Source organism: Pithys albifrons, chromosome 4 (genome assembly GCF_047495875.1).
Source record: "Pithys albifrons albifrons isolate INPA30051 chromosome 4, PitAlb_v1, whole genome shotgun sequence".
Classification (NCBI taxonomy): Eukaryota; Metazoa; Chordata; class Aves; order Passeriformes; family Thamnophilidae; genus Pithys; species Pithys albifrons.
Genome location: NC_092461.1, coordinates 65,477,084 through 65,505,058, shown reverse-complemented (window position 1 = coordinate 65,505,058; position 27,975 = coordinate 65,477,084). Strand labels below are relative to the sequence as shown.

Below are 27,975 nucleotides of genomic sequence, written 5' to 3'. Positions count from 1 at the left end.
GACATTTTTTACAATGAGAGTGGTGAGGCACAGGAACAGGTTGCCTAGAGCTATTGTGGATTCCCCAATCCTGAAAGAGTTCAAGTCCAGTTTGGTTGGGATTTGAGAAACCTTATCTAGTGAAAGATGTTTCTGCACATGATAGGAAGGTTGAACCAGATATCTTTAAGCTCCCTTCCAACCCAAACCATTCTGCAACTCCATGCAATAGCTGCATATTTTATGTATTACTTATTCTTTCCAGAGAAACATGTCTACCCAAACCAACCTGTAGCTGGATGAAAGCAAGGAACAACAGCCTCTTCCCACAGTTTTCCACCTGATTTTCTGCAGAATAACACTGACAAGTGTCCTCTGAGACACTTTACTAGACTGGACTCTCCACAAGGCAGGAAGTCTTGTACAGTGCCAGGATCCCAGAAGGTTTCAAAGCTTTGAACTCAATATTGTCAAGACAAGTCCACCTTGGCTTCTTCGTTGCTCTGTGGATCAAGCCAGAGGCTCCCATGTGTATTTTCAAGTGCTAGTGACTTTTGATACTTTGGATATCCTGTTCCAACCACTTCATTGGTACCTTTGAATGATTACTGAAACTCAAGATGACTAAATTAAGTATATTCCAGCTCATTTTCATCCTACTTTCTTTAGTTATCAGGGAACAGACATTTAACTCTATCCCTTGGTGCCAGGCCAATAGCCAACATTTCCAATATCAAGAAACTGTGCAGTAGACATTAGTCAGCTCACTATAGATTGGCAATTAGCATGATGGCTGGATGGGTTCAAATGCACATAACACAATTAAACAGCAGCTGCATTAATCAAGATAGCAAAAGTAATTTGTTAGAATAACTACTTTATTAATGTGTCTATCAATATGCAAAATAAGAGGTTTTAATCAATTAATTTTTAAAAGTATTGACATTGTGGTGGCTGTAACTCTGTTCAAGGATCTGAAAACTAGTCTCATCTGTCAAAGGGTATATTCCCACTTTATCACTTCTTGTTAATTATGCTGTAGATATCAGATATCCAACTACAGTTACTAGTTTGTTAGTTACATGCCACACATTGCTGTCCACCTCTGAACAGCAATACCTGGCAGTTGATGCTAAAGAGCTCGTTTTCCTCCTTGCTGCTTTATTTTTTCAGAAACATTTGATCTGAAGTTTAACTACAGAAAGATATTCTTGAAGTATAGTGGGTTATGATATCTCCTAATGTGGTTAGAGACTTCATCTTTCTTTTCCCCTCAAAAAGACCATGAAATTGAGAGAGAGTGAATATACTTTTTGTTTCTCCTGGTATTAATAATTAAACAGATAGGGGAAATTGTATATTTTAAACAAATATATGCCATAAATGCAACAGGTCGAAGTGATTTCTGACTGAGAAATATTTATTTAGTAATGCTGAGAAATATCAATAAATATACTTCTGAGAGGCAGAGAAAGGTGACTGATTTTGCAAGGCCATAGATTAGGGAAAGTATGTTTCAAACATTGAGGAGAGTGGAAAAATATTTACTTTAAGGAGAAGGTCTAGTTAAAGAGCAAGATCTAAGCTGTGGGGACTGTTAAGACAATCAGTCTTGTCATGACTCACATTTTTTGTAGATAAGACCTCTCAGAGTATTTTTCCCTATTGCTTTCATTCTTTGTGTCAAGTGGTTTATTACTCTGGAGTGGAACTCTTGCAGTGGGTCATCCACCTGTCCAACATATTAGATCTGTGAGAAATTTTCTGGAAACACTCACAGAGATTTTTTTTTAATAGGACACAGATAGAGACTGCATATGTACCTATAAAGAAGGAATTGCATTTATAAAAGCAAAGTTAATTTAACAAGAATACTATTAACAAGAAAAATTAAATACCTGGTGGGAAAATAGTGAATAATTCTAAATATTGGATCTTCCTTCACAAACACTTAAACCAAAAGCTGTACTACACTTCATTTTTATCATGTTCATTATTTATTCAGCAGTTTTACTCTTAATATTTCAGCTATGTTTAGGGAAAGAAACAAACCCAAGTGACTTATATAGTCAAATTGCACAATGCAAATGATGAACAGAAAATATTGTAAATAAACAGATGGCATTCTGTTATGAAAAATCACTTGTGTTCTGGTGTTTCTGTGGTACTAATGCAATTTTTTTTTAATTTATATGTAACATTCAGGTGGCACAAGCATCATACCTCAAGTATGATTAGTCTTTTAATCCCTTGGAAGCCTTTACATCATATTGTTTTGCATTTCTTCCATGCCTGAAATGTGCTCTAAACTGTGAAGTTTAGGGAAGAAATGTGCTTAATCTGTCAAGAAATCTGTAAATCAGTGCAGATCCTGGATGTGCTGGGCAGCAGAACCCTATGATCTCATTGTCATTAGCAGCAGGAGGCTGGACTTCACTTAAACACATGCAGAGTCTTCAGCAGGTGAAGGCGCACACGCAGTGAACCAGCCAGCCCCAGCTGTCTGTGGGTCCTGTCCAGCTGCAGCCACCTGACTGCAGGCACAGTGGGAATGGGTGGCTTAGTCCTGGCTGTCTCCAGCAAGTGCTTCCTCCTGAGCTGGTTTGCATTTCACTGGCTCAGAGCATCAATACAATGAAGTGGTGCTCACCTAACAGAGGCTGTGACAATACCACCCCAGCAAACTGGGCACAAAAAGGTCAAGGAAGCTGCCAATACTGTAGCGTGCTCAAAACAAGAGAAAAGTTGGATTAAACTCACTTTCCCAAAACAGCAGTGAGGTGAATGCCCTAGAGAGGAAGCTCTTACAGGACTGTACCACAGTGCTGTGACAGCCCTCATTCACAAGAAACTCAGCTTCAGCACACTGTAGCTTAATTCTCCATGGGAAGACTAATCCCTTGGAGAAGGATTAAGCTGCAGTGAACTGAGGCCACTTTATTTCTGAATGGGAAAGGCCACATAGGGATTTAATGTACTTTATCTTATGTGCCTTGAATTCACAGCTTTAGTTAATTCATCTTAACTTCTCTGAATTCCCTTGTGTGGACAAGCTTTTGTCTGCAGAGAGGCTCTTGGAGCTGCTTGTAAAGCTCCTCATGCAGCCCAACCAGAAATCAGGTTGGAATGATTTCTGTGTTCTGAATGAGCTTATACCTGTCTAGATACTATTAAATTACCTCTTTCTCAGATGTTTGATTTGTGACATCCTTAGAAGAACTGTTTTAATTAGATTTTTTAATGGATCAGAGAAAAAGGAGCTTAAAAACTAATCTCTGGGTTATTTTAGAAATCTCTCATGAAGAGTCTTTTCAAGGCTTTCAGATAGTGTGAATTATGTAAAGCTGCACAAACTATATTTTCTCAAGCATGAACATGTCTCAGCAGTACGGTTTAATAGGTTTCCTTGCCTGGTGGGGTTTTCTTCTTCTTTGCTGGTGATCATAAGAAAACATTTTGTCTGTATTGATAACAAATGAGTGGAGTTTCTATTTCCTCATTCAGAAGATTTTAATCCCTTCCTCTTGGTGGCACAAGTGATACAGATCCAGGTTGAGGAGGATGTTTTTGTGAGTGCTGCTGTTAAAATAAGGGCATGTTTTGCCTGGTGTTTTCCTTTGAGGAAATGAGTCTGTGCACTTCTTGAATAATTATTTTGAATTACTGATAGGCCCTTCTGATAGGGTGTTTCCTCATGTCAATGAATCATAACCCAGTTTTACTGTTCAGCTGCATCATGACAATTCACATATCAATTTAAACTTTGGTGAAGTCCATAAAAATGCTACTATGACTGAATTCTGTAGCAACCAATAAATATTTTGTCTGTTTAGTAAGTATATCAGGTGCATAGAGGGCCCACAATCATGTAGGAAAAGTTATGTGAGAACAGAGATATTGAACAAAGAAATGTAAATAATAGCTAAACATCAAGGTATAGGTGTTTTCCACCAGTATTACTTAAAAGTAGTAGTCCACAATACTGATCCCAGAGGGATTGGGAAAATATTTTAAAATATAAAATGCATATTTATATATAAAATATATGTCATTCAACACGACAAAAGAGGGGAAATCTCTTTAATATAGCTGTTTGTGACCATTTGCACTGAAATTTACAAATGCAGGAAATGGAAGTAAATATTTTTAAAATTTAGCTGTGTTTATATGTCATTGTACTAAAAGCTTAACAAGTGTTCAGTGTGCTCTAATGATTGCTTTTCCTCTTCTTTCATACAGCTCATTGGATTTGTGTATGCCTGTTACGTGATCAGTATTTTCATTGAGGAGGAGGACAGCTGTAAGTACTGATACACTCCATATCCGGAGCCACAGTACCTGGCGTGGGACTTAGCCTTGCATTGACTACCAAGGCAAAGAGCAAAGTTTGAAAAATGGCAGAAAGTGCCATTCATGTAACAACCAGTTGTGCTCAAAGACATACTTATTTAGGTACTACTGTCTTATCTAAGTAGGATTGCTCTTTCTAAACTTCTTCATAGAGATTCTTGGACCTCTTGCATGAGCCAGTCACAGGGCTGAAAATTATGTGATCCATGTTGCATACGTATACATATATATATGTCTTTATGTATGCATATTTGAATCAAAACTCCTGAAGCCATCTAGTCTATCTCTCCAAATGACAGCTTTATCAGGAAAGTTAATGGAGATGACAAATCAAGCCATCTGCCAGTGTGCAGTATCACTCTGATCAATAATTAGATAAACTTGATCAACACTTACAGATAACAAGACCATGCATTTAAAATGCTGACCCCATGTTCTTGATTTGTCTTTATCAGTAAAACCCTTTTTTACATATTCCAAAAGTGTGAAAATGTCCACACCTTTAAAAAAATATTTCTCAAAAAGTCATTAAATAGATATTGGAAAACTCTGAATATGCTGAACATTTTGGTAGGATGTTGTATGAAAAGAGGCTGTGAGAGTTGCCTAACGATGTCACCATACACACATGACTAGCATAGCCATTGGTAAAAGCAGTAGTAAGAATGCAAAAATAATGGATGAGTAAAGAGGAGGAAGTACAAGAAAAAATTAAAAAATGGGCAATGTGTGATCATGTCAGTTACTTCCTGTCATTTATGAGGAGTTAAACAGTAAAATAGTTGCCTCTAGGGGGTGAAAAAAACCCCAACAAATATCAATATATTTACGGCTTAGGATAAATATATAAATATTTATTAATAAACTTTTATTGATAAATCTTTGCATAGTTGTCCTGTTTCTTCACAGAATAGCACTAGTGGGTGAAATTAATAAAGTAGGAAAAATTAATTTAGTTTATGGGAAAGCATTTGATGATATCTGGAAAGTCCTATTGAAGACGTAATTCAAGTAGTTCATGCTGATGGCAAAGCAGACTGTCTGAAAACAGTGTGAAGGACCATAAATGAAATACTTTTCCATTGCTGCAAATTGATACAATGTTCAGTTCTCCATCACAATGCAACAGACATTAGTGTCAAATCTTTAAACTTTCCTCTAGATTTCTGTTAGGAAGAAAATATATCAAAGAGATTCTCAGATAAAATTGAGTGTGAAGGAGTCATAAGCATGTTGTGAACACAGTGTACTATGAAGAAGTGCAAGGAGCCCAGACAAAGGGAGCGACTGTAAAGGAGAAATATGAACACTTGGAGAAGCAAAATGTAGGTCTTGAGGAGAAAAAGCTCAGAAAATACTACTTTGGAAAGCTGGAAACTGCCAGTTAGGCAGAAACTGGTAACACAGTGTATCAGCAGAAGATGGCCCTGCAGCATGATGACTGTATAATTTGGGATGTATAAGCAGAGTCTTTGGTCATTGAAATCCAAAGGCAACTGCTTTCCATATGGCTGTGGTAAATCATGACAGTAGCTAGGGCTTCATACGGATACTTGGAAACATGATTTATGACGCAGTTACTAACTAAATTCCTGGAACAGGAAAGCCACACTAAGCAATACCGAAGGTCTGCAGACTGATGAGAAAGTCTTAAACTACACTGGCTTTAAAAGGGTAATAGTGTTTGCACATGCAAACCAACATGCAAAGACAAATACATCTGTACCTGGGAAGATAGGCTCTTCAGTTTTTACACAAGTATGTTGTGTTACTGTTGGGTTTGTTTAGCCCTTTATAGTGTGCTTCACACACCCCATTTTTATTCTTGTGGAAAGAAGACTGGAAAGAAAAATTCCCACCAAATAATGTATGTTCAGGGAAACTAGTCATGTGCTGAAGAGTATATGTGGTTTATATTCAGGGCCTCACAAGTGGGTTATTGTAAAGTTAAGGGCCCTGTTCTTTTAGAAAACCTGTCTGTTTCTGACACGGTGGGGCCCCATTCACTTTCCTATGATGGTGAGCCCATGTCATTCTTTTGAGACATGATGTCTTTTTGAGCCATATGATACTGATGGAAGCGTAAATCACTGAGAATGGAGAACAGCTGACATTTATCAACCAGTAAAACACGTCAGGTGCTAAGGTGATTTAGTATGTAAAATGAACCCAGTTCCCATTCTCCACAAAGGACTTGGGGATCTGCATTTAGTTTCTGCTTATCTTTTAGAACTGTGGATGGTAATTTGGTGTTCTGTTACAGGTGAAAATCATCTTACTTGTCTTGGAAATTATAGTGTAATTCAGCTCAATGTCCTTTGTTAGGAGTGGATATTTTCCCATTTCACTTGTACCTTTATATATAATCTTCTAGACTCTTTTGTGAATTTAATTTTTTTTGTTATCAGAGGATGACCTGGGGCAGGGGCAAGTGCAGTGTGTAAAGGAAGGAAAAAAAGGGAGGAAAGAAGCAGAATAGATATAGCTAAGAGATTTAACAACCACTGAAAAGAAGTAATTTCTGATTTGTTACTTTTTTTAATTGCCATTTAAGATCCTGAATCCAATCAAAAGCAAATAAACAGCCCTTGAATATTTCACTTTGTGCCTTAGTGCCCATTAGTGTTTTAGAGTCCTCTATGCTTACAGGTAAATACATTAAAGACAAATGTTAACTCCTTCATAGCAATCCCACAGATATGTTTTAAATAAAAGAAATATCTGTCTAAGGCACAAAGTGGCTTTGTTTGGTTATTAGCTGAGAAGAACATGAGTTATCCTGGAAAAATTCACATAGCTAACTTGTGACATGATAAACAGAAAATTATTTGAGATGCCAGTACAGTGGTGCTTCAAAATAGGTTAAAAGTAGACAGTGTTTACATTAGGATAAAACTCCAAGAAACTGCAACTAAGGAGCAATTATGCAGCAGCTTCTTTTCTTAGGTAGATGCAGCTATTTCATCATAATTTTGCAGTGGTTTGCACAGAATAAATCAGCCATCTGAGAGTCAAAGCCTTCTTAATTAAATATACTCTGCAATATTCAGTGCATCAAGTTAACCTGAGTTCTCAATCTGAAAGCCGTCATGCAGACTTAAAAATTAATAATAGTTGCCTGCGTAGCCTCTGTGCAGTGCTTAAATGGACTTTGAGCCTGACATTTTGGGTGATGGACACTTTTCTGAACAGTAATAATGCTTGAGGAAACATTTATTTCCAGCTATTGCTCACCTTACCTACTTTTCAGACTGTAGTTAGCTTATACATAGAAAGAAGATGATAGCAGGTCAAAAGGGATGAAGAAAAAGACATGTAAAAGGCACACTGCTATAGTGGGGTGAGTATCTTCCATCATTCATCCTAATGAAAAAGTCTATTTATATATCTTCTTTTCATTTTTTCATTTCTTTCTTTGTAGATCTATCAATCTCTGTAAGCCCTCTTGAAGGAATAGTGTATGTGAAATCTGTAATTGCAAAAGCCTGTCACTATCCTGTTTGTGAATCATTTTCTCCTAAAAATGAACTCAGAAGCTTGTTTTCACCTTGTCAGAGCTACTGAATGGTTTTAATACAGCAGAGCCTGTATACTGGTGTGCTGGTTTAAAGGTGAACCAGCAGGGGAAATGAACTCACCACGAGAGAGATTATAAGTCAGACCTAAAATTTAATAATAATATTACAATAACAACACTGACACACAAGGGAAATTGCTTTCAACTCACAAAACCCCAGCAGTATAACCCAGTGTCCTGGGGCACAAACCCAAGGGGGTTTGTTTGCCCTTGTGCTGAGACCCCTGTGGCTCCCCCAAGTCCAGAGCAAAAGGAAAAGAAAAACCTGTTGGTGCAGGCGAGGGCTGTGGTCTGGGCGAGAGCGGGGATCTCCTCCTGTCAAGGTCCTGCTGCTGCTCTGGATCCAACGAGAGGTTCCTGAGGTCTTCTTACCCACCCCTTATGTACCTTCAGGGAGCACCCAGTCCCTCCCCCTGGGCGGGGACTCACACAATGGGTGATTAACTCTGGGGGCCAGGGGGTGTTGAGCTGTTGATGGCCCATTAGCAGCTCCGCCCCCCTCAGGCTGAGTGTGAAGGTGGTAATGGCTCCCTGGGCAGCTGCTGGTAATGGCCCATTGTCCTTGGGGAATGAATAGAGGGGGTAGAATACACAGCTTTGATCACCCCCACACAGGGTTAGCTGGTCCCTCCTGCTGAACTAGGACAACTGGGAAAAATACATTGCTAAAATCATTATTAAATTTCTAAATAGTTTCTGGACTTTTTTGAGAAACAGTTGATAACACTATTATTGCTAAACACTAGTTCATAAGTGTGACATTGACACATGACAGAAGTGATAGTTCTTTACTGTATGGGATTTTGTGTTGTGGAAGCTGAGTTGTATACAAATTGTGTATGGAAATAACAGTAAAATCACAAGGGAAGGTTTGCCACAAAACTACAATTTTCATTTCAGCATTTCTGTAAAAATAAGACTGAAACACCAAAAGAGCAATCCCAGAAAGATTAAACCTCTTTTTTGCATGGACAAAAATAAAGGAAAGGGTTTCTATTCACCATGAGGGGAAGATTTATCCCCTAAATGAAACCAGAAGAACAGAATTAATTTAAAAAATTAATTCTCTTGTGTCTGTCTTCTGTTAGTTGTATTTAGAGCTCATCTGCACTTTCAAAATGGAGAGGAAGATGAATTTGTATTTACAAAGTATGAGTTTCCCTATATTGTGGTATCAATATGACCCTCCATATGCCATCATTAGACAAATATTAAGCAAAGCAAAATGCATTATTTCTTCCACTGAAAAACTGCTGCTTTGCTTTATCTGACATATGGCGTAACACTTAAACACACCAGTGAGCATCTGTGGGCAGTAATCAAACAAGAGAGAAAGACTTTTTCATCACATTGAATTTAATGTTTGTAATTACAGAGTAGGTCCAGCAGTGATAAATTTCTTATAAACACACTATTTTTTTCAAAGTGAATGCAGACCTAACAATAGCTAATATTTTATATATTTGATTACTTTTATATATAAGGGTACACGTTTTCTTCACTAAGGAATATTTGGGAACCCACTACTATCTTTACACCAATTGCAATTGCAAACGTTGAGTCCATTTACATTCTAAAAAAAGAGAATTTTTATGATGAAATGCTTAATATCAAGGATGACCAAGAAGGAGAATTCAGCACTACTCTTCTGTTGGGCAATACGTGAATCAAACATCCCCAGGCAATAACTTTCCTAAATTACCTCACTGAAAATGAGAAATTATGAAACTTGCCACACAGCAGCCATCAGCACAAGTCACCACCAGGCTTTAGCACTCAGCACTCTCACCTTTAGACCATAATGACTTGATATATTGAAACAAAATGCGTTGTTACTGACCAATGGATGAATATGTTTGACACAGACTTTTTAATTTTTTTTTTTTTTTTACTGTTCGGCAGTGAAACAGCATTATAGCTGCCAGGTTGACAGCACTCCCCTGGCTTTGGCATTTCTGTAAAATGATAGTGCCTATCACTATTTTTGGAAAGCTTGAAAAGCAGTTTGCATATTTCTGTTTATCTGGACAAGAAACCCAAACCCCAGAATTTTGATACATCTGTTTTGGAAAAACAACAGAATGAGTGATTTTTGCCAGGCATAGACTACAGGTATTGCTAGGCACAGAATTGTAGTAGATGCATAACCAAATGTATTCTGTAATTCAAGTGATCAGTTTTCTAAATCTAATCTCCTGCAGAGATGAATAGTCCAGCATACCTGTCCTCAAACATATTCTGACATCTGAAAAGCTGGGTAACCCAGCTAATGCCAGAACACACCTGGCTGATGAAAGGTGGTTTCTGTAGCTCCTTGCAGTGTGGTGCTGTCCACATTTCAGGGCAGCTTGTTCCCTGCTGGCAGATGCCTTCCATGAACTGAAGGAGTGGTTAGTGCAGGCAGAAATATCACCAGAAGTATCCAGGGGACTTCATCAACAGCCCCACCAGACATTGAATAGAGACAAATGTCAAGTTACAGTTTCTGTAGATATTAGATGTCTATCCAACAGGAGTTTGTTGATCAGATACAGACTCACCTATTTGCTATCCTACTTATACTTGACTCCATTCTCTCCCACATTGGAAATAAAAAGAATAAACCTGTTATTTTAACAACATTTTATGGTCTAACAACATTATATGGTCTTATGGTGCCACTGGTGTCCTCCTATTTATCATTAGCCTTAACATGTGAATTAAATGGAAATGCATGCTCATTCCTACACTAAACTAACACAATGAATTCTGAAGTATTTAATGAAGGAAGAAATACTGCAGAGATGTTACACTAGTTAAATTACCTCTAGATACTCTTTCAATTTTTATTTCTTTCTTTTTTTCTTACATTTGGTTACCACACATTGCCTGAACAAGCATTTGTTATAATTCTTATGGAAATATGTGCAGAGATAAAATGCACACTACCAAGGGTAAAACCTCTGAGGTACTGTATAATAAAAGAAATTAAACAATATAAATACTAAATACTAGAAAAGAATCTCAATCCTAGAGAAGCTTGTGGGATCAAAGGCATGATCCCACCTTCTTTTTCTTTTTGCTTAAAAGCCATAGATGAATAACCTGTCACGGAAAAAAACAACTCAAAAAAATACCCATGCCACTGTCTGCTTTTACATCCAGCTTGCAAAATTTACAAAATAGTCTTCATTTCCAGTTGTATTCTCTGTGGATTGTTGTGGAAGATCTTGTTTTAGCTAAGGGATTACCTTTAAATAACAAATAGTGTACACTATATGAAAACAGAAGTCTTAGCTGTGGAATATTTCTAGCAGCAACAGGAGTTATCTGCTTGAAAGTACCATACATTTCATGTGGAATGCAACATGAAAGGTTTATCCAGATAGGGTGCAGACAAAACATGACAAAATGGAGTCATCTAAATGACACATGTAAACTAATTTCAGTTTTTCGTTGGTGCAAATCAAATAACTTGAAGAAATCCCTCTTGAGTTTCTAAACCACTTCTGTAAAATATTTTAGTCTGTCCTTGGTAAAGAATTCATTTCTTACTGTAGAGTTGCCTCAAATAGGCCTGAAAATAATAGTCCAGAAGCCATTTCCATGCAAGTCAGCAGCTCATTTGCTTTTCATGAAGGAAAAGGATAAATCACTCAAATTATAGGAGTTCCTCTAGTGCATTCCCACAATTCCTCCCTTAAGCACAAGGCAGAAATTTCTTCTGAAGTTCAGTAGGAAAGAATCACCTCAATCACTTTAGCAAAAAAGAAATATTATTGGATATTCCCCAGAATATTAGTAGGTAGTAGCAGTAGTGGTGAACACACGTGGATGAGAAAAACCCAAGTACCCAGAGCCAGCTGGCTGGTGCCACAGGTAGCTCAGTAGGTGATGTATTTTCTCCTCCGCTTCATATATCAAAATGATACTTGGTAATTTTGGTGAAGTTGGAGATATCCACTTGTTCTTTTTCATATAAAGTTGAGAGAGATTTTAGGAGTGTAAAATTTAATATTTTTTTAAGATCTCTTTTATACCAATGAATAATGGGAGTTTTCAGCTACCAATAGCCACAGAGCTACAATCATTAGCTTCCATCCGCAGTTTTGGATTCTGACTGGAGAAATATGCACATATATATAGTAATTTAAATGAGACTTCAGGAGTACAGGTAAAGCATTTAGAAATATCTGTACGGAACGCACAATATATTTTATGTACTATTTACAGAAAGTACTAACACAGTTCTCTGAACAAGGAAATGTGTCAGAACAGTATCATATCATCATTAGAAAATTTTTTCCTGTTTTGATAAATATGTACATGTATATATATACGCGTGCGTGTGTGTGTGTGTGTGTGTGTGTGTGTGTAGATGGATATGTATATCCATGTGGATGGATATGTAGTCATTTATATACATACTTTTTGATCAAACAGGTATATACAGACTCCACTTTGATTTGATTTTCAGACAGATAACTGACATTTTTAAAGCCTAGTTCACTACTACCTGATCAATTTCTGTTTTACAAATACAATTAATGTTGAGCATTTCCACCCTTGATTCTGCATATTCAGATTAGATGTTTGGAAGAATTTTTTTACAATAAGAGTGGTGAAACACTAGAACAGGTTGTGCAGAGATGTCAGGTGCCCCGTTCTTGGAAACAAAATTCAAGGTCAGAATCCTGATTTAGTTGAAGATGTCCATTTTAGGGAGGTTGGGCTAGATGACCTTTAAACATTCCTTCCAAATGAAATTATTCTATGATTTAATGATTCTATTAATATTATATTCCATACCATATATATATATATATATATATATATATATATATATATATATATATATTTATAAATATAGATCTCCCATACATACATACATACATTTGAACAACTATGTACAAGTTTAACAAAGGCAAATGCAGGGTCCTGCACGAACACAGGCTGGGGGCTGACCTGCTGGAAAGCAGCTCTGCAGAGGACTTGGAGGTTGCGGTCAACAACAAGCCATCCATGAGTCAGCAGTGCTCTTGTGACCGAGAAGGCCAATGGTGTCCTGGGCTGCATTAAAAAGAGCACTGCTAGTCTGTCAAGGACATTGATCCTGCACCTCTACTCAGCTCCAGTGAGGCCACATCTGTAGTGTTGTGTCCAGTTCTGGGCTCCTCATTACAAGAAAGAAAAGATACTACTGGAAAGGGTCCAGCAGACATTTTACAAAGATCATTAGGGAACTGGAGCATCTCTCTCAGAAGGAAAAGCGGAGGGAGCTCAGCCTTTTTTAGTCTGAAGGAGAGATGACTGAGAGAAGATTTTATCAATGCATACAAATATTTAAGGACAGGTGTCAAGATAATGGAGCCAGACATTTCTCCATGGTGCCCACTGACAGGACAACGGGCAGTGGCGTACGAACTGAAACACAGGAAGTTCCACATGAGTATGAGAAAAAAAGTCTTTAAGGTAGACAGCACTGGAAGAGGCTGCCCAGAGCAGCTGTGGTGTCTCCTTCTCTGTATATAGAAATAGCAGGTTGCTCTAGGTGAACCTGCTTTAGCAGAGGTTTGGACTAGATGATCTCCAAAAGTTCCTTCCAACCCTAACCAGTCTCTGATTTTGTGATAGAAGATAATTTCAAGTAAGAATATGTTTATAATCAGACCATTTTCCTTAACTGGGGATCATACCTTCCTTTAAACTTGTTTTTTTTACTACTATAATAAATAATAGTCTAACTAAAATTGAATTATTATTCTGATTTTAAGGGGTATATCATTTAATGAGAGTTTCTCAATAGTTCTCAGGTCCATGCATTGATTCCCTACTCTCAAATATTCAGTATGCCTTTTTTATTTACTTGACTCATTTCATTCAAGCTTCTACTTACCTAATTTAATATTGATTTTGTTTTAGTTTCCACCTTCCACCTTCTTGGCCTTTCTGTTTAAATTAAATCTGTTTTTAAAAGGATGCTATCTCAACCCCCAGTTGCCAGCACCTTAGCCTTTTCACTTAAATTGCATCTATAGTTAAATCAATTTGCTCCAGCATCTAGCGTTGCTCTCTTGAGCTTTCTACTCAACATCACACACAGGCCTAAGTAGTGCCCATTCCTGTCTCTACTTTTCATCCAGCTACACTGCTAAAATGAAACCTCTTTACAAATCCATTTTCCACTTCCAGTAGAAATCCTCTTACTTCTTCATTTCTGAATGGCAACAGCCTTGTGTTTTAGTTTTTGAGCTTGAAAAAAACTTTTCAGATTCCCACTCTTCCATGTGAATGCCATCTTTCCCAAATATTCACTGTCGTGCAAATGCGTTGTCGTCATTTCTGGGCCTCACCTTAAGCAATATCCATTTCATTGTTACTCCTGCTTGAGTGATAATTTCTCAATTAGCAATCATGCCTAAGAGCTCTGTCTGGTGTTAACTGCTGCCTTTCGTGTGGGAAGTGTAAGCCTGGAGTGAGTGGTGGGCACCTGTAATGAAGGGGTGTGCTGAGCCAAGGAGGGCACAGGATTAGTCAGGTTCTTCACTGGGCTGTAAATTCTCTTCATTATGTGCCGATGGGGAATCTGGGAGTTCAGTGAGCAGTGAACAGTTACAACTGAGACAACTATTCCCACATATGTATTTCACTCAATGAACAGACTCAATGGACTTGTGGATGAATTAGCAGCTTAGGTGGCCAGAGTTCTCAATGCCTTCTCCTGGCTTGAGAGAGATGGTGAAGTTCCATCTTAGAAGAAAGAAAGGTCCCCTCCCCTCTGCCTTACAGATAATAACTTCAAAAATCAAAACAGATCCATTCAGACCAGCTGAGCTGCAGCACTGGAACTGAATTTTCGTTACGATAAGGTTTATTCACAATTCTAATAGCACTAAGCTTTGAAAGACAACACTAAAAAAGCCAAAGCTGCTCATTTCTTATTTTAAGGGAATATCTATGACAAAAACCATAAAATATGGGTCCCGTTTCATCTAATGGGTTCTGGTGTATGCAATCATATGTCATAGCCTTAGAGGATATTCAAACTACTTTGCAAAGCAACTACTGTAAATTCAAAAAGAGGTGACTAACCAGGACAAGTTATTGAAAAATATTTTCAGGTCATAGTCAGGTTAATTTTGAAGATTATTGTATTTATTAATGGATTCTTTCTCAAAATGTGGCCAAATTGAACAACTCAAATAAGAATTAACTATCCATCATTTTACCCCTCTCTGAAAATGTCAGTTCTGAATTTCATAAATCTGAAGACAACCAGCATATCCCACCAAGAAAAGTTGTCAGTCTTGTTTGGAAAAAGAAAAGGGATGACTATTGATTACTGATAAGATCAAAGCAAGAGAAAGGCCCTTGCAAAACAACTATCACAAGGATTTCTTAGAAGAAAGAACAAGAGAAAGGAGAAGATACTAACCTACTGAAACTAATTTAAGGTGATTTTTTGCTGAACACTGCTTTTTATCTTGTAAAATTCTTGCTTATGTAGTTCTCTTGATCATGTCTCTGATGTTATCACACCTTCAGCTTTTCAAAAAGTAACTTTTAGAAATTTCTCCTGTTTGTAAACTTTGCCTTGTCTATATGTGACATTTTTTCAGATTTTCTAGTTGTAATCTTTCAATAGCCTTAATAATTTCAGTAAATACGTGTAGCAAGTTTTATGGCAAGAGGTGGTGTCTTAAAAAATCAAGACATATAGATGGTATTGTTTTCCAGATGGGCTAGATGATCAAATAAAATATATTAGCTGTTCCTAGAAAATCTTTTTTTCAAAAAGGCTGCGTTTTATTTATTGCATTTAGTCTGTAGTGCTGGTGTGCTTTATTAGCTCTATATCATAACAAGTCTTTCTCTTACTAGTGCTCTGTGATTTGGGTCATAGCTGGACTCACTTTAAACTTCATTTGACTTTTCTTTTCCTTGAATCCGTAAATACACAGTTGGCTTTGTTAGCAAAAATTTTATCTCAGTTCATCTGTGCTTTTCTCAAAATCACAGGTTATATGCAGCAAAATTAAGTAATACAATGTGACTCTCACTATTTATATGATGACTCTTTTTCCTTGGCATTGATTTCTACTCATTCTCTTTTGCTCCTTGATCATGACAATGTGTTATTTTGGAGGACTGAAATTTGAATTACAAGATTTTCATGAAAGTGTATATTTTTACTTAATCCTTCTTCAGGAAGAGGTTTTTTTATGAAGGAGGTCGGTATTGCATTATTTTTCTTTCTCATTAGCAGATTGATTCATTGGTGGCTTCAAAATGAGTATTAATCCTGTTACATACTATTTCAGACATTCATCTTTTTCCTAATATGAAATGATACCACTTTCTAACAAAGAGAAAACCATTTTCCTGGCCATCATATTTGCTAGCACATGCAATATTTCTTTTTTCACTTCATCGTGTATGAAAAGACCACTGGTCATTGTAAGCTCCCGTTTTATAATGCTCTACATTCTTAGGTCTATTTCCAAAGCTGAGAATGTAGTCATATTATAAGATACTTTGGGGGTTTGAGAAGCTAACTTGATTTGGTGATAGAGATGGTAATGCCAAAAGCAATACTAAGAAATTAGCCAGTTGACTTGAATGTGAAGATAAAGAAGGAAAAAAAGCAATAAAATATGAAGTGAGATAGATTTCTCCATTTGAAGAGAAACAGAGACAATCGAGTTCTCATGAATGCATTTGGATGTGATTAAGTGGTAGGCTTAGCAGATATATCCACAATGGCTCTGAAATACTGGATGATCATATTTCACAGAATCACAGAATCACAGACTATTCTGAGTTGGAAGGGACCCACAAGGATCATCAAGTCCGGGGCAGACTAAGGGTAGCAGAGAAGAACTTAGTGCATTTACTGGGGCTTGAGAAGTCTGGCATGACACTGATCAACTGAAGAACTCTTTTGCTGGCTTCCATATCTTGAAAAAGTAAAGGCAGGAACAAACAGAAGAGCTTGAGGGTTTGTACTCATTCACATAGACAAAAAATTAAAAGAAGGATGTTGAGAATCTGTAGATCACAGAAGGGGTTTATCCACTCTTGTTTCTTGTCTCTAGTCTTGGATTCAGAGAAGACACAGTAGGACCACAGGCTTATGTGCTGGGAGGGAGAATGTGCAATTTTCTGGCATGAGGAGAGGAAGGCTCCATTAATCATTCCTTAGTAAAGGAATAAAACTAGTCTGGATATGTGGTAGAAAACCTAGGGGTCTGCCTCCTCAAGGATTGAAGCAGACCACCTTTAAGAAAGATGTAGATGTAAGTGTAGTGTAACTGCAGAGGAGAGAATGCATGCAATACCCCATGCTATGGAGCAAATGTCATGGGGCGAAGCAGGATTTCTACACAAGATATCACTGATGGTCATAGGGGCAAAGGCAGGATGCTAAATGAGAAGGAGGATGAGGAAATGGAAGTTCTCTGAACTGAAATGGAAAATAGTGTTAAACAGTGTTAATGGGTTTGATATAATAAACTGGAAAATACCATCAGATCAGTATTTTGGAAAAGCAGATACCTCACCTCTTAGGCTACTGAAAGTACTTGGTTTAGATCAAGTTCAAGATATCAAGTTTTTCAAGGTAAAGATGGTAGTTCTGCAACTATTTTCCAGCAAAGTCAGCTACTAATAAAGAAAGGGTGAGTCAGGGAAGGCTCCCCTGACTGACAGCAAAAGACATTAACAGGAAGAGATGTCAAACAGATTTAAAGCAAATAAAAAAGGGCTATAAAGGAAAGACAAGAAAAATTGCAACATGGGCTGTGACAGAGCTTTGGTCAGCCAGACCTTTGAAGTGGAAAAGCACTGCCCCCTTTATAGAAAATTTCCAAAAAATACCTCAACACAAAATTCAGAGAAGCCAGATTTAATTGAATTATAAACTAGCACATTTTAAATGGAAAACTCAAAGTTACTGGATCATACAAAACAGAAATGAAAGGCTTATAGCATTTCCTCCATTATTGTCTGTGTCTATGCAGTTGGAGAACAATGCTTTCCATTTGAGTCTCAGCCAAGTCTCTGGCTTCTTGACTTGCAGTGGACTCTGCTTGGCCTCTCAAGTTATTCACTAAGGCCTGCCTTGTTTGCTGCTTCCCACTGCAGCCTCCGCTTGGCAGCTCCTTGCCTCTTTTAGCTTGTGTCCTGGGCTGTGCCATGAACACAGATGAGCTCCTCTGAGCATCCTTGGCTGACTCCTGTTCTCTCTTCATAACACAAGTAAAGCTACAAATAGATGGAGCAAGTATGTCACAGAGGATGATAGCAGCAAATTTCAGGAGCAGTCTTTCATCCCTAGGAAGGTAGGAACAAAAATCCAGAATCACTCGGGAATAAAAAGAATCCCTCCAGTCCTGTAACCTACTCTTTAAAATAATCTTCTGTTGTGAATGGAGGATGGGAACTTTCTTCAATATGTAAGAATCCTTTCCTTCAAAAGTCACATGTGTTCTAAAAGGCATAGCTTCATGTCATGTATTTGATCTTGTAAATACTTTTCTCTAGGAGTTTTAATTATTCATTAGAATTGAAGAAGGTCAACATTATATAAAGAGAACAATTATTTCACATACTAAATTATCTGTGACTGGTAGTTAAGGTTAGTATTCTTGGATATATAATAACCAGACAGATATAAACTCTTAACCATTGTCTCAAAAATAAATAATTTGATCATACTGGCAAAAAACTGAAGCCAAAGAACAGCAGGATAGAAATAGAGCCCCATGGGATTCAAATGATAGTGAAAAAAAAACAAACTTGAAGGAACAAAACACCTAACTGGTGACCTAGCAATGAACTGTAAGTGGAATAGATCAATTCCAATCCATCTGAGCATCTGTGCTAAACATTTTTGAAAGAACTCTGTAGTTTATGACATCAAACTCAGCAGTAATATAAAGACACGCTAATACATTGCATATATTCCTGAATCAGAATACTAAAAAAAGATCAAAGCATAACTTCAAAAAGAAGATTCAGAGTTCTGTCTCTTTTGAAGCCAACTTGGACACATTTATTGTGAAGATCATGTGTCTGGAGGTGTGACTGAAGCTGCAGCAGCCTTCTGCACAACAGTCTTCACTTGGGACTATTTGAGCTGCCATTTTAGTGGATTGACTGGCTATGTGTTGTGAATACTCAATTCACAATTCAATTCAATTGCTTGAATGTAATTGAATGATGTATTTTCTGGGCATTTAATATCTTTCATGCATGGTTTATTTTTCCTTTACAGGCTTAACTTGCACATAGGCAGTATAGTAACTTTAATAGCAAGGGAAAGAGGGAATCACAAAGTATTCTGCACCAAAAAGGTTTAAATCAAAAAGTGTGCCACAGAGGGGAAAATCAGTAATTAGTGAAAACAAGTGAGCTAAGATTTTTCACATTTCTATTTTTTCACTGTGTAAGAAAATTATATATGACGTTTTGATTAGAATTCTTTGCAATTTTTTGGCCCTATGCAGAGAACTGCCTAACCTTCACTGTATTTGAAATCTCATACTAGAACTAGCAGTAGCACCTTTAAATGCAAGCCTCAGAAAAAAGATTTCTTTGTTTGAAATACTTTTAAATACAACTTCCATATATTAGCATTCTCATTAAGATGTTAGCATTATCATTAAAATGAAAAATAGTAACCTATATACAAAGAAAATGTATCATCAGAAATCTTTTACTTGAACCTCATTGCTGAAGAATATTGTAAGTCATCGCCAACTCTGCTGAGATGTATGGGTCATTTGATGCCCAGACTGATAAATATTAGGAGAGAAGACAGTAAAACAGATAGCATAATATCATGAAAAACAGATGTTTGCTAAAGCCTAGAGGAAACAATTCCTACATATCTGAAGCCTAAATTTTTGTTGGGTTTTTTTTTGGTTTGAGTTGTTTGGGGGCTTTTAAGTTGTTTTTTGGTTGTTTGTTGTTTTGTGGGTTTTTTCTGATACTTAGTAATAGTAAACTTGTGATAAGCAGTTTTTCCCGTGGGCCTTATATGCAATGACCGTACACTTCTAGGGACTTCTACCATGTAGTGGCCAGGAGTACTAGTGACTTGGAAGAGACTGGGAAATGCTTACTTTAAGAAAATACCCATAATCAGGCAGCTTGTCATTTAACTTCAGTAATGCCATGGTATGACTGCAAATAGCTTTCAAAGGCATGGCAAAAGAAGATTTTGGAAAGATACTTGAATGATTGCAGGGTTTGGGTTAAGGTACTAGGTAATTGTATCCTGGGAGATTAAAAGGTCTTTGAATATCATGTATTGATATTTTGGATGTCACTTAACCAATCAAATAAGGAGAGAGTTAAGTAGCAAAGACTATAGTTAAAATTTCTGTGTCAATGCCCTTTTGAAGTCAACTTGTTTATATAAGCTACAGGTGCAAAACACTTGAAAGTCCAAAGTTTCGACTTTTTGCATCTAGCACTGACTTACCATCAATCTTCCTTTTTTATTTCCTCTTTCTTATTGATTTTGGATCCTTTTCTGTGAGTTACACCCTCTGCAGATTACATACCTTTTCTTAATGAATGTAAATGAAATTGATATATTGCCATTAAAAAAATCTCAGTACAAGGAAAAGAATTCAATGCAAAATAGCATTTGGGACCCCATAGGTTAAGAAAATCTTCTGTACATAAAAAAAAACAAGTTCAAGCAGCTGCTAGTCTTCCCCTCTCTTGAAAAGGGGACAGCTGGAAGTGTCAGCAGTTGAAACCATCAGTTTTGGCTCACCCCCATTTACTAAAAAGAGAGGCAAGTATCAATAGGACCTAAGGTATTCTGGGCCAAAAAACTGCAGGATTTACTGAGAATTGTGCTGTTGGCATATTGCTGCTCTGTTCACACCCTGCACCTCCAGACATGCTTAGAATTTGCCAAATTTGAAAGAAATTAGCAATATACCAATGAGCTGACAAGTTCTGGCAGCTGTTTGCATGTGGCCTGCCAGTAGGTGAATGGGATATTGCCAGAGAAGTTGAATTCCAGATGAGAGGGTGGAAAAGGAGAAAGGACTTTTTTCAGAGCTCTGATACTATTGCCCTATCTTCAAAACAAAGCAAAATTTAACTGGCATACAGGTGAATGTGCTGGATAAATAGTAGTAAGGCAAACCAAAATATCATCTGTCTAGAAAAGAATAACCCCCAAAATCGCTGATGACAGTGGATACACTTTCTTCAGCCAGCAGTGTATTGCATTTTTCTCACTCAGACAGATTAGGACCACTGTTCCTTTGATACGGCCCGTGAATGAACATCACTTTAATGGACTGCCTGCAGTGGGCAGCCAGCACAGATCTGCACTTCCAAGCACAGCAGGTAGTGAACTCTAAAGGAACATTTCACACTGGCCATTAAGCTTCCAGCATGCCCACAAAACTGAGGTGACACAAGAAGAGAGCAATTCCCTGGGAATATGGATCATGTTTTGCAGCCAGCTGCAGATAAAATAACCAGCTTCTGCTGTAACCTGTTATTATCCTCTCCCTAGGATTTTAAGTTTCTCTCTGCATGACTGTAGATAATGGCTGGACTACGTGGGTATTCCTTGTTTAGTGACTGAATATCCCTACTGCTAAAAAGTTGTGGAGGTTGGCTTGGGTTTTTGTTTTTGCTTTGGTTTTGGTGTTGGTTTTGGTTTAGGTTTTGGTTGGTCGGGTGGTTGGTTGGTTGATTTTGTTTTTTAGTTTTGTTTTTTTTTCGTTTTGTTGTTCTGGGTTGGTTGTTCTGTGGTGGTTTGTTTTTGTTTGGTTTTTTTTTTAATTAATGCGCAGTATTATAGAACTGTATAGAATATTGGGGGTTTTGTTGAACTTTCGTCTAGGCATATGCAACTTTCTGGGGCTAATTATTGTAGTCCTATGAATCTATGGCAGAAATTATCCAAAATCTATTAACCATGGGTCAGAAGTGAACAAACCAACTATTTGGTATCATCCTTAAACCAACCCTTGGAAAACCCTAAAAATGTTGCTGCTGTTTACTTTTGGTCAATTAAATAGAGGTATGTATGCAATCAAAAGTTCAGTCAGTGTAAGGTTTTAAAGTATTTGATGTCTATTTGCACTGAAACATACATGGTAATTTCTTTCTATCCAATGAAAATAAAATTTCAATTTTCTCTGTTTAATGGCCATTTGTGGTCTTAGTCCTGGAAATATACTAATTATAAGCAGTGAAAATATCAGGTAAAATCAGATTGACTTTTTTAAACTAAAAATAACTTATAATTCAAATTTATGATGAATCTTCATATTAAAGACCTGTCAGCCATAAAACAGAGTGCATAATGAAAAATGGCACATTCCATTGCCTCGTGTGATAGAGCACTTCATGCCTTGAGAATTAGCTTCACATGAATTTTAAGGTGAATTTCAACTTTAATGCTATATAAAATGTCTTTGATTTCAAAAGAAAAAGCCTTGGCTAACCAGGTTTCATCAGCTCATCTAAATGCTTGCTGGATGGTGCTATTAAATATATTCTCATTTTTTAGACAAAGACACATCTACATTGTCAGTCATTAATACCTCTTGACTTCATTTCTTGCTCATTTTGCAAAAAGATTTGTTGGTAGAAGGGCTAGTTACTTTAAGCTCTGTCCCTGCTTACAGTTGCAGATGATGCTTATTATTGCTGAGAAAAATACCATGTCGTTCTGAAGTGGCAAATTATCTCAAAAACTTTCTTTCAACTGCTTAAGTTAACATGCACTTAGTAAAAAACAGAACAAAACCTAACAAAACCAAAGCAAACAAAAAGCACCCAAACCTTCAGAAGTCAGAGAAAACTAAAGTACATAACAAAAAAATCACTATAGACATTATTTATTCTAAAATACTATTCAGTAATTATGTAATATATTAGACATATCACTTTTGGCTATGGGGTTCCCATTACACGAAGGACATCAACCTGTAAAGCAATTGCAGAGGAGGGACACCAAGTAGGTTAGAGGGATGAAGCACCTCTCCTTTGAGGAAAGGTTAAGAGAATTGGGATTGCTTAACATGGAGTAGAGAAGGCATTACGGTCACCTAATTGCAGCCTTCCAGTATATGAAGGGAGCCTACAAGAAAAAATGAGAGAGACTAAAAAAAAAATTAAAAAAAATTCCAAAAGCATATAGTGAGAGGACAAAGGGGAAGGGATTCAAACTGAGAGAGAGTAGGTTTAGATTAGATTTTAGGGAGAAATTCTTCACTGAATGTGGTGAGGCACTGGAACACAATGCCGAATCCCCTGGAAATGTTCTAGGCCACGCTTGAATGAGGATTTGAGCAACCTGGTCAGGTGGAAGGTATCCCTGACCACAGCAGATGGGTTGGAACTAGGTGATCTTTAAGGCCCTTTCCAACCCAAACCATTCTATAATTTAATGATTTTAAAAATGAACTTTTACAAAAATTTATCTGCAACTATTTCCTTTGTAAGTGTTTGGTCCCATTAATGCTGAAATCAGTTTTGATCATTATTTCATTTAGTAACCAAATTCTGAAGGAGAGCAGCAATACAAAAGAAATACAGTAGAAAGAAGGGGTGGTGATAGGCTGGGTCTGGCACTCATGCTGTGCTAGCTTTTCAATATTATGTCCTGCTCAGATAGTTTTAAGAAAACAGGGGGCAAAAGTGATGCTACATGATTGAAGTACATCAAGTTCAGTTTGCAGACACGCTACCCCATTCTGGGACTCAGGAGGAGAGACAACTACAGTCAACAGGAGTATTTTCACAGTTTTCAGTTGGTATGGCATCAGTTCTTCAATCCCTAAGCCTTATTTTGTCATCCCTTTGTCCTTGATGAGCACTCTTTACCTACTTATTGCACACGTTGGCTGGGAAGTGAGTGTTTCTTATTAGGTATTTCTCATACAGCACTTAGCACAACAAGTATCAAAATTCTGCTTAGGACTTTTGTATATATGCCTATATATAAACAAGTGAAGGCAGTTGCTTTCCATGTGACCAAAGAATCCTAATGTGCTATAAATCTTATCAGCTCTGGACAGGTCTGCAAACAGTCCTTAGGGAATCAACAGAATAGCCTTTCCACAAACCTGCTTTTAAGATTTCTGGGATAGCTTGTGGCTTGTGGCATCTTGAAGCTGCTTAAAATCTCACTAAAATAACAAAATACAAGACTTGGAATAAAATGTCATTTTTTAAGACTATTATGACCATAGAAGGAACTAAAAACTTCTCAAGATAGCCCCACATTATTTCTGACCTAGAAATCTTTAGAGAAAATGGAAGGATTCAAAAAGGGCTTCTTGACCCCACAAGTTCATCCAGGGGAAATGCTACTGTTTTTTTCACATCTTGTTATCACCTGTTTATTCTTTATTCAGTGCTCACACCTTTAGTTTTTGTTGATGCCTAACAGTCCTGCAAGTCCACTGACTGACCTGTAAGAGTTTAGGTGAAATTAGGTTCATGAGCTAAACTATTTCCTTTGCCTAAATTTCTAAACACTTCAAAAGGAGTTTAAATATTAAATACATTTTATATGTATATATATGCTGAGATTGTCCTAAAGAGAATCAGCTACATTACATGTCAGTAGTTTCTGTTTACTTGCTCCGCACATCCATGAATGCTCCTTTTGCACTCATGCTGGCAGGAGTGTGTATGTCTTCTCAAACCAATGATAGCCTGTCTTGCCAGGCATGGGGCTAAAAAGGCCCCAAGGAAGACAGAGCACAGAGCCTTCTGTAAGCAGTTTCCACAGTACCTTTACCTGCTTGGTTCATTTCTTATATTCAAACTTGTGCATGCACTTACTATTTTTTTTAAAACATAATTTGTCCATTGTTTTGGGGTTTTTTTCAGTTGACATATTTTCATTTCCATTTGTTCATTTCTGGAACTGTTGTATTTTCAGTTGATTTCATAGGTGGACTTGACACATACTCCTACCGACAGCCCCCCCAGGAACATGTTGAGTTAAAGCCTGTAAAGCCTGTAGGTAAGGTTCTAGTCCTGTGGACTACATTAATCCTTCTAACTGAACTGAAAGCTAACCTTTTCCTAAAATAATTTTGGCATCAGATTACTGATAATTTAATTATATTTTAATTAGAACTTCATTAAAAATTAATCCACATAAAACATTCAAGTAAGGATGCTTTGTCACTGATGACATATCCGCTAAAGCAAGGATTAGTAGATATCACCATGTCTGCCGTGTCAGGCCTCATCTTAACACAAGGAGAGGCTCTCAGTGAAGGGGGGAATTGCTTCCCTGCTGACTTTTAGCAAGAGCTGGTTTATGGCTGCTGCTTCTGCAGAAACCTTAATGAGATTAACCCATTTACGGAAAAGCAGAAGATTTTACATTTGCCTAGCTACTAAAAAAAATGTTTGCTGAAAAACTACTAGTCAGCTCAATATCTATCTGTAGAGTTTCACTGGAAGTTCATTATCTCTTTGTCATCACTTGCTCATACCATGAAAATTACATGTTTTCGTAGACTTTTCCTGCTCTGCTACCTAATGAATAAGTTTGGATGCATATCTATTCTTTTTATTTTGAATAAATTAAGATATGGGGAGGAATTACTAGTACATATATTTTGGCAGAAGCTCAATAACTTCAAATAGATGATTTTACAAAGTATTATTGGTAAACCAGAAGACATTCATTTGGAAATTCTTCTTATATGCTTGGAAGTTGTTGTGCTGTTGCTTTCTGTCTTTAAATTTACCTTTGTGCCTTTTATGCATCTTAAATGCAACATGAAAGCCACATACAGGTAGACTGAAACTGATTTAATGACTTACTGTATTTTACTTATCAGTTAACAGAATTAAAATGAGTTGAAGGTTTTTTCTGGTGTATGCATGTGCATGTGTGCTTGGAGTTGTAATTTAAAGTAGACAACTTCTAACTAAATGTTTTAAGTTGAAACTTGACACCTGAACTTTGTGACTTTATTAATTTTTGCATGTTTTGAAAATATATTTTATTCATGACACAGCTTTCAATTTGTGGAAATAAACACAGACAAAATTTACTAAACATTTACTTGAATATTATAGGATTATGAAGGCCCAAAATGATGGTATATGCTAGAATGGGATGACATATCACATTATCATATGAACATTCTGACTTTTGCTTAAGTACATGCTCTACATTGAAATCCACAGTTTTCAGTAATATTTCATTAAACGTCAATTTTGTCACATTTTCTGTTGGAAAGATGACTGCAAAATGAGGGTTTCACCCTTCTGAAAAAGCTGCTAAAGTTAAACTGCTATTCAGAAGCAAGAAAGCCACACCTACAGCATTTACATCTCTCCATTACAGATTTTAATCTCTAAATCTATATTCAGATTAGTTCTAAGAATTAAGTGAATAAATGTTTAGTACTTTCATAACAAACTTATTATCATTAAAGAAGAGGATAAAAGACATTCACAAGAGATGTACAAATACATTCCTGCAAAATATGTCCTTTTGTTTTGCAGTAGAAAAGTCCCAGCATCTGATAATTTGTTCTTTGATAGCCAATTTTCCATAAGTAGCTCAAAATTTTGAGGCTTTTTGGTGAACTTGCAATACTGGACCATAAATGACATTTCATTTCCCATGTGTGGGTATTCTTGTACACCTCGGAGGATCCTCTCTGGCTTCTTTATGGCTGCAAGAAGTATAAAACTGGGAGAGATATTATATTGTGTTGTTTTCTTTAATGATGTTTGGTTTTATGTACTGAAAGATATTGAGAGGATCTTTATGCAAGCTGGGAGGAAAATTACTATCAGTGATCAAAGTCTGAATTAAAAGCCACTTTGCTGAAAATAACGAAGTCAGTGGATTATGCGAAATATTTGAAGATGCTTGTCTCTGCAGTGCACTAGCCTTCTGGACTTCTTTTGATAAGTTAATTACTATCTGTATCAGTTATATATAGTCTGAGAATCTATAGTATCCCTAAGAAATGTGAATTCTGTTCAGACTGTGAAAAACTCCATTTCTGATCTCTCAGAATTGAACATGAATAATGCTTGTAAAAACGCATTAAAAGCATTAATAAATGTTATTTTATAGATGAAAGCTTGCCTATATTTCCCTTTTTCTCATCCCTTTTATTTCCCTTGTTCCATTCATAAATTAACTAAACATCACTCATTGAAAATAGAAGACTCCATGCTCATCCAAACCATGTAGAGGACAATCTGTTTTTATCAAGTACTCATATTCATTATAACTTCTACTTAGTGCTACCATAATTATTAATGATTAACAGGAATAAGATTAGTTTTCCTTTTCATCCCTCAGGGAGGATAAATTTGAACTTGTTCCCATGGGGAACAAATTTTAATCCAAATATGAATTATCATAGTTTTTCTCTTTGCTCTTTCTTCTATCTGTAACTCCATCAGGCTATGGAACAAGCCACAGGATCTTTTCCCTGAACCATGCAGTTTCAATTCAGATATGTATAGGGCAGGAGACAACAGGTGGAGTAGAAAAAAATTGTCATGTTTTATTTGGGAGTAAAGCACAATGACTATAAAGAAGACTCTTGTGTCTGTCTGTATCAACAGCCAGGTCACTCAGTAGTATTTAGAATGGCTTCATGTACTACCATGTGGAAAAGAGAGGAGCATGGCAACTAGAAGAAAAGAATAAGAAGTTGCATTTTGGTTTGCATTAGAGATTAATATTATTAATAATAAGAAGAATTATATTATATAGTAATAATATATCACAATGATATTTTAATATAATAGTTATGATAGTAACAATAATTATAATAAAACTACTAAAGCTTTGGACAACCCTAACTAGACAGACAATGAATCCCTAATTCCAGTTAGGGTTGTCCCTAGCATTTCTAAGAACATTCTTAACTTCTGCTCATGGAACTGATTCAGTGTAGGAGAAACTGTACCAGTGGAGAGGTCACTACCTTGTGATGGATCTGTGTGATCCTGTCCTGTTTTTATCTCCTAAGACTTTACCCATCTCAAAATTCCTCTGAATGACCATCATAGACTTTCCAAGATTACACAACTAAACATGGTTT

General features: G+C 36.8%; 1 protein-coding gene across 3 annotated transcripts in view; it reads left to right on the top strand.

Annotated features, from left to right (window-relative positions):
• The window catches only part of NKAIN3 (sodium/potassium transporting ATPase interacting 3), a 360,493-nt gene that overhangs the window by 330,978 nt on the left and 1,540 nt on the right, over positions 1-27,975 (top strand). For 2 of the 3 annotated variants that reach the window (XM_071553096.1, XM_071553097.1), the window contains exons 5-6: positions 4,219-4,279; positions 24,822-24,905. In XM_071553096.1, the coding sequence (XP_071409197.1) occupies positions 4,219-4,279; positions 24,822-24,905 (145 nt within the window). The remainder of the gene's footprint in view (positions 1-4,218; positions 4,280-24,821; positions 24,906-27,975) is intronic. The other variant, XM_071553098.1, reaches the window with a different exon arrangement.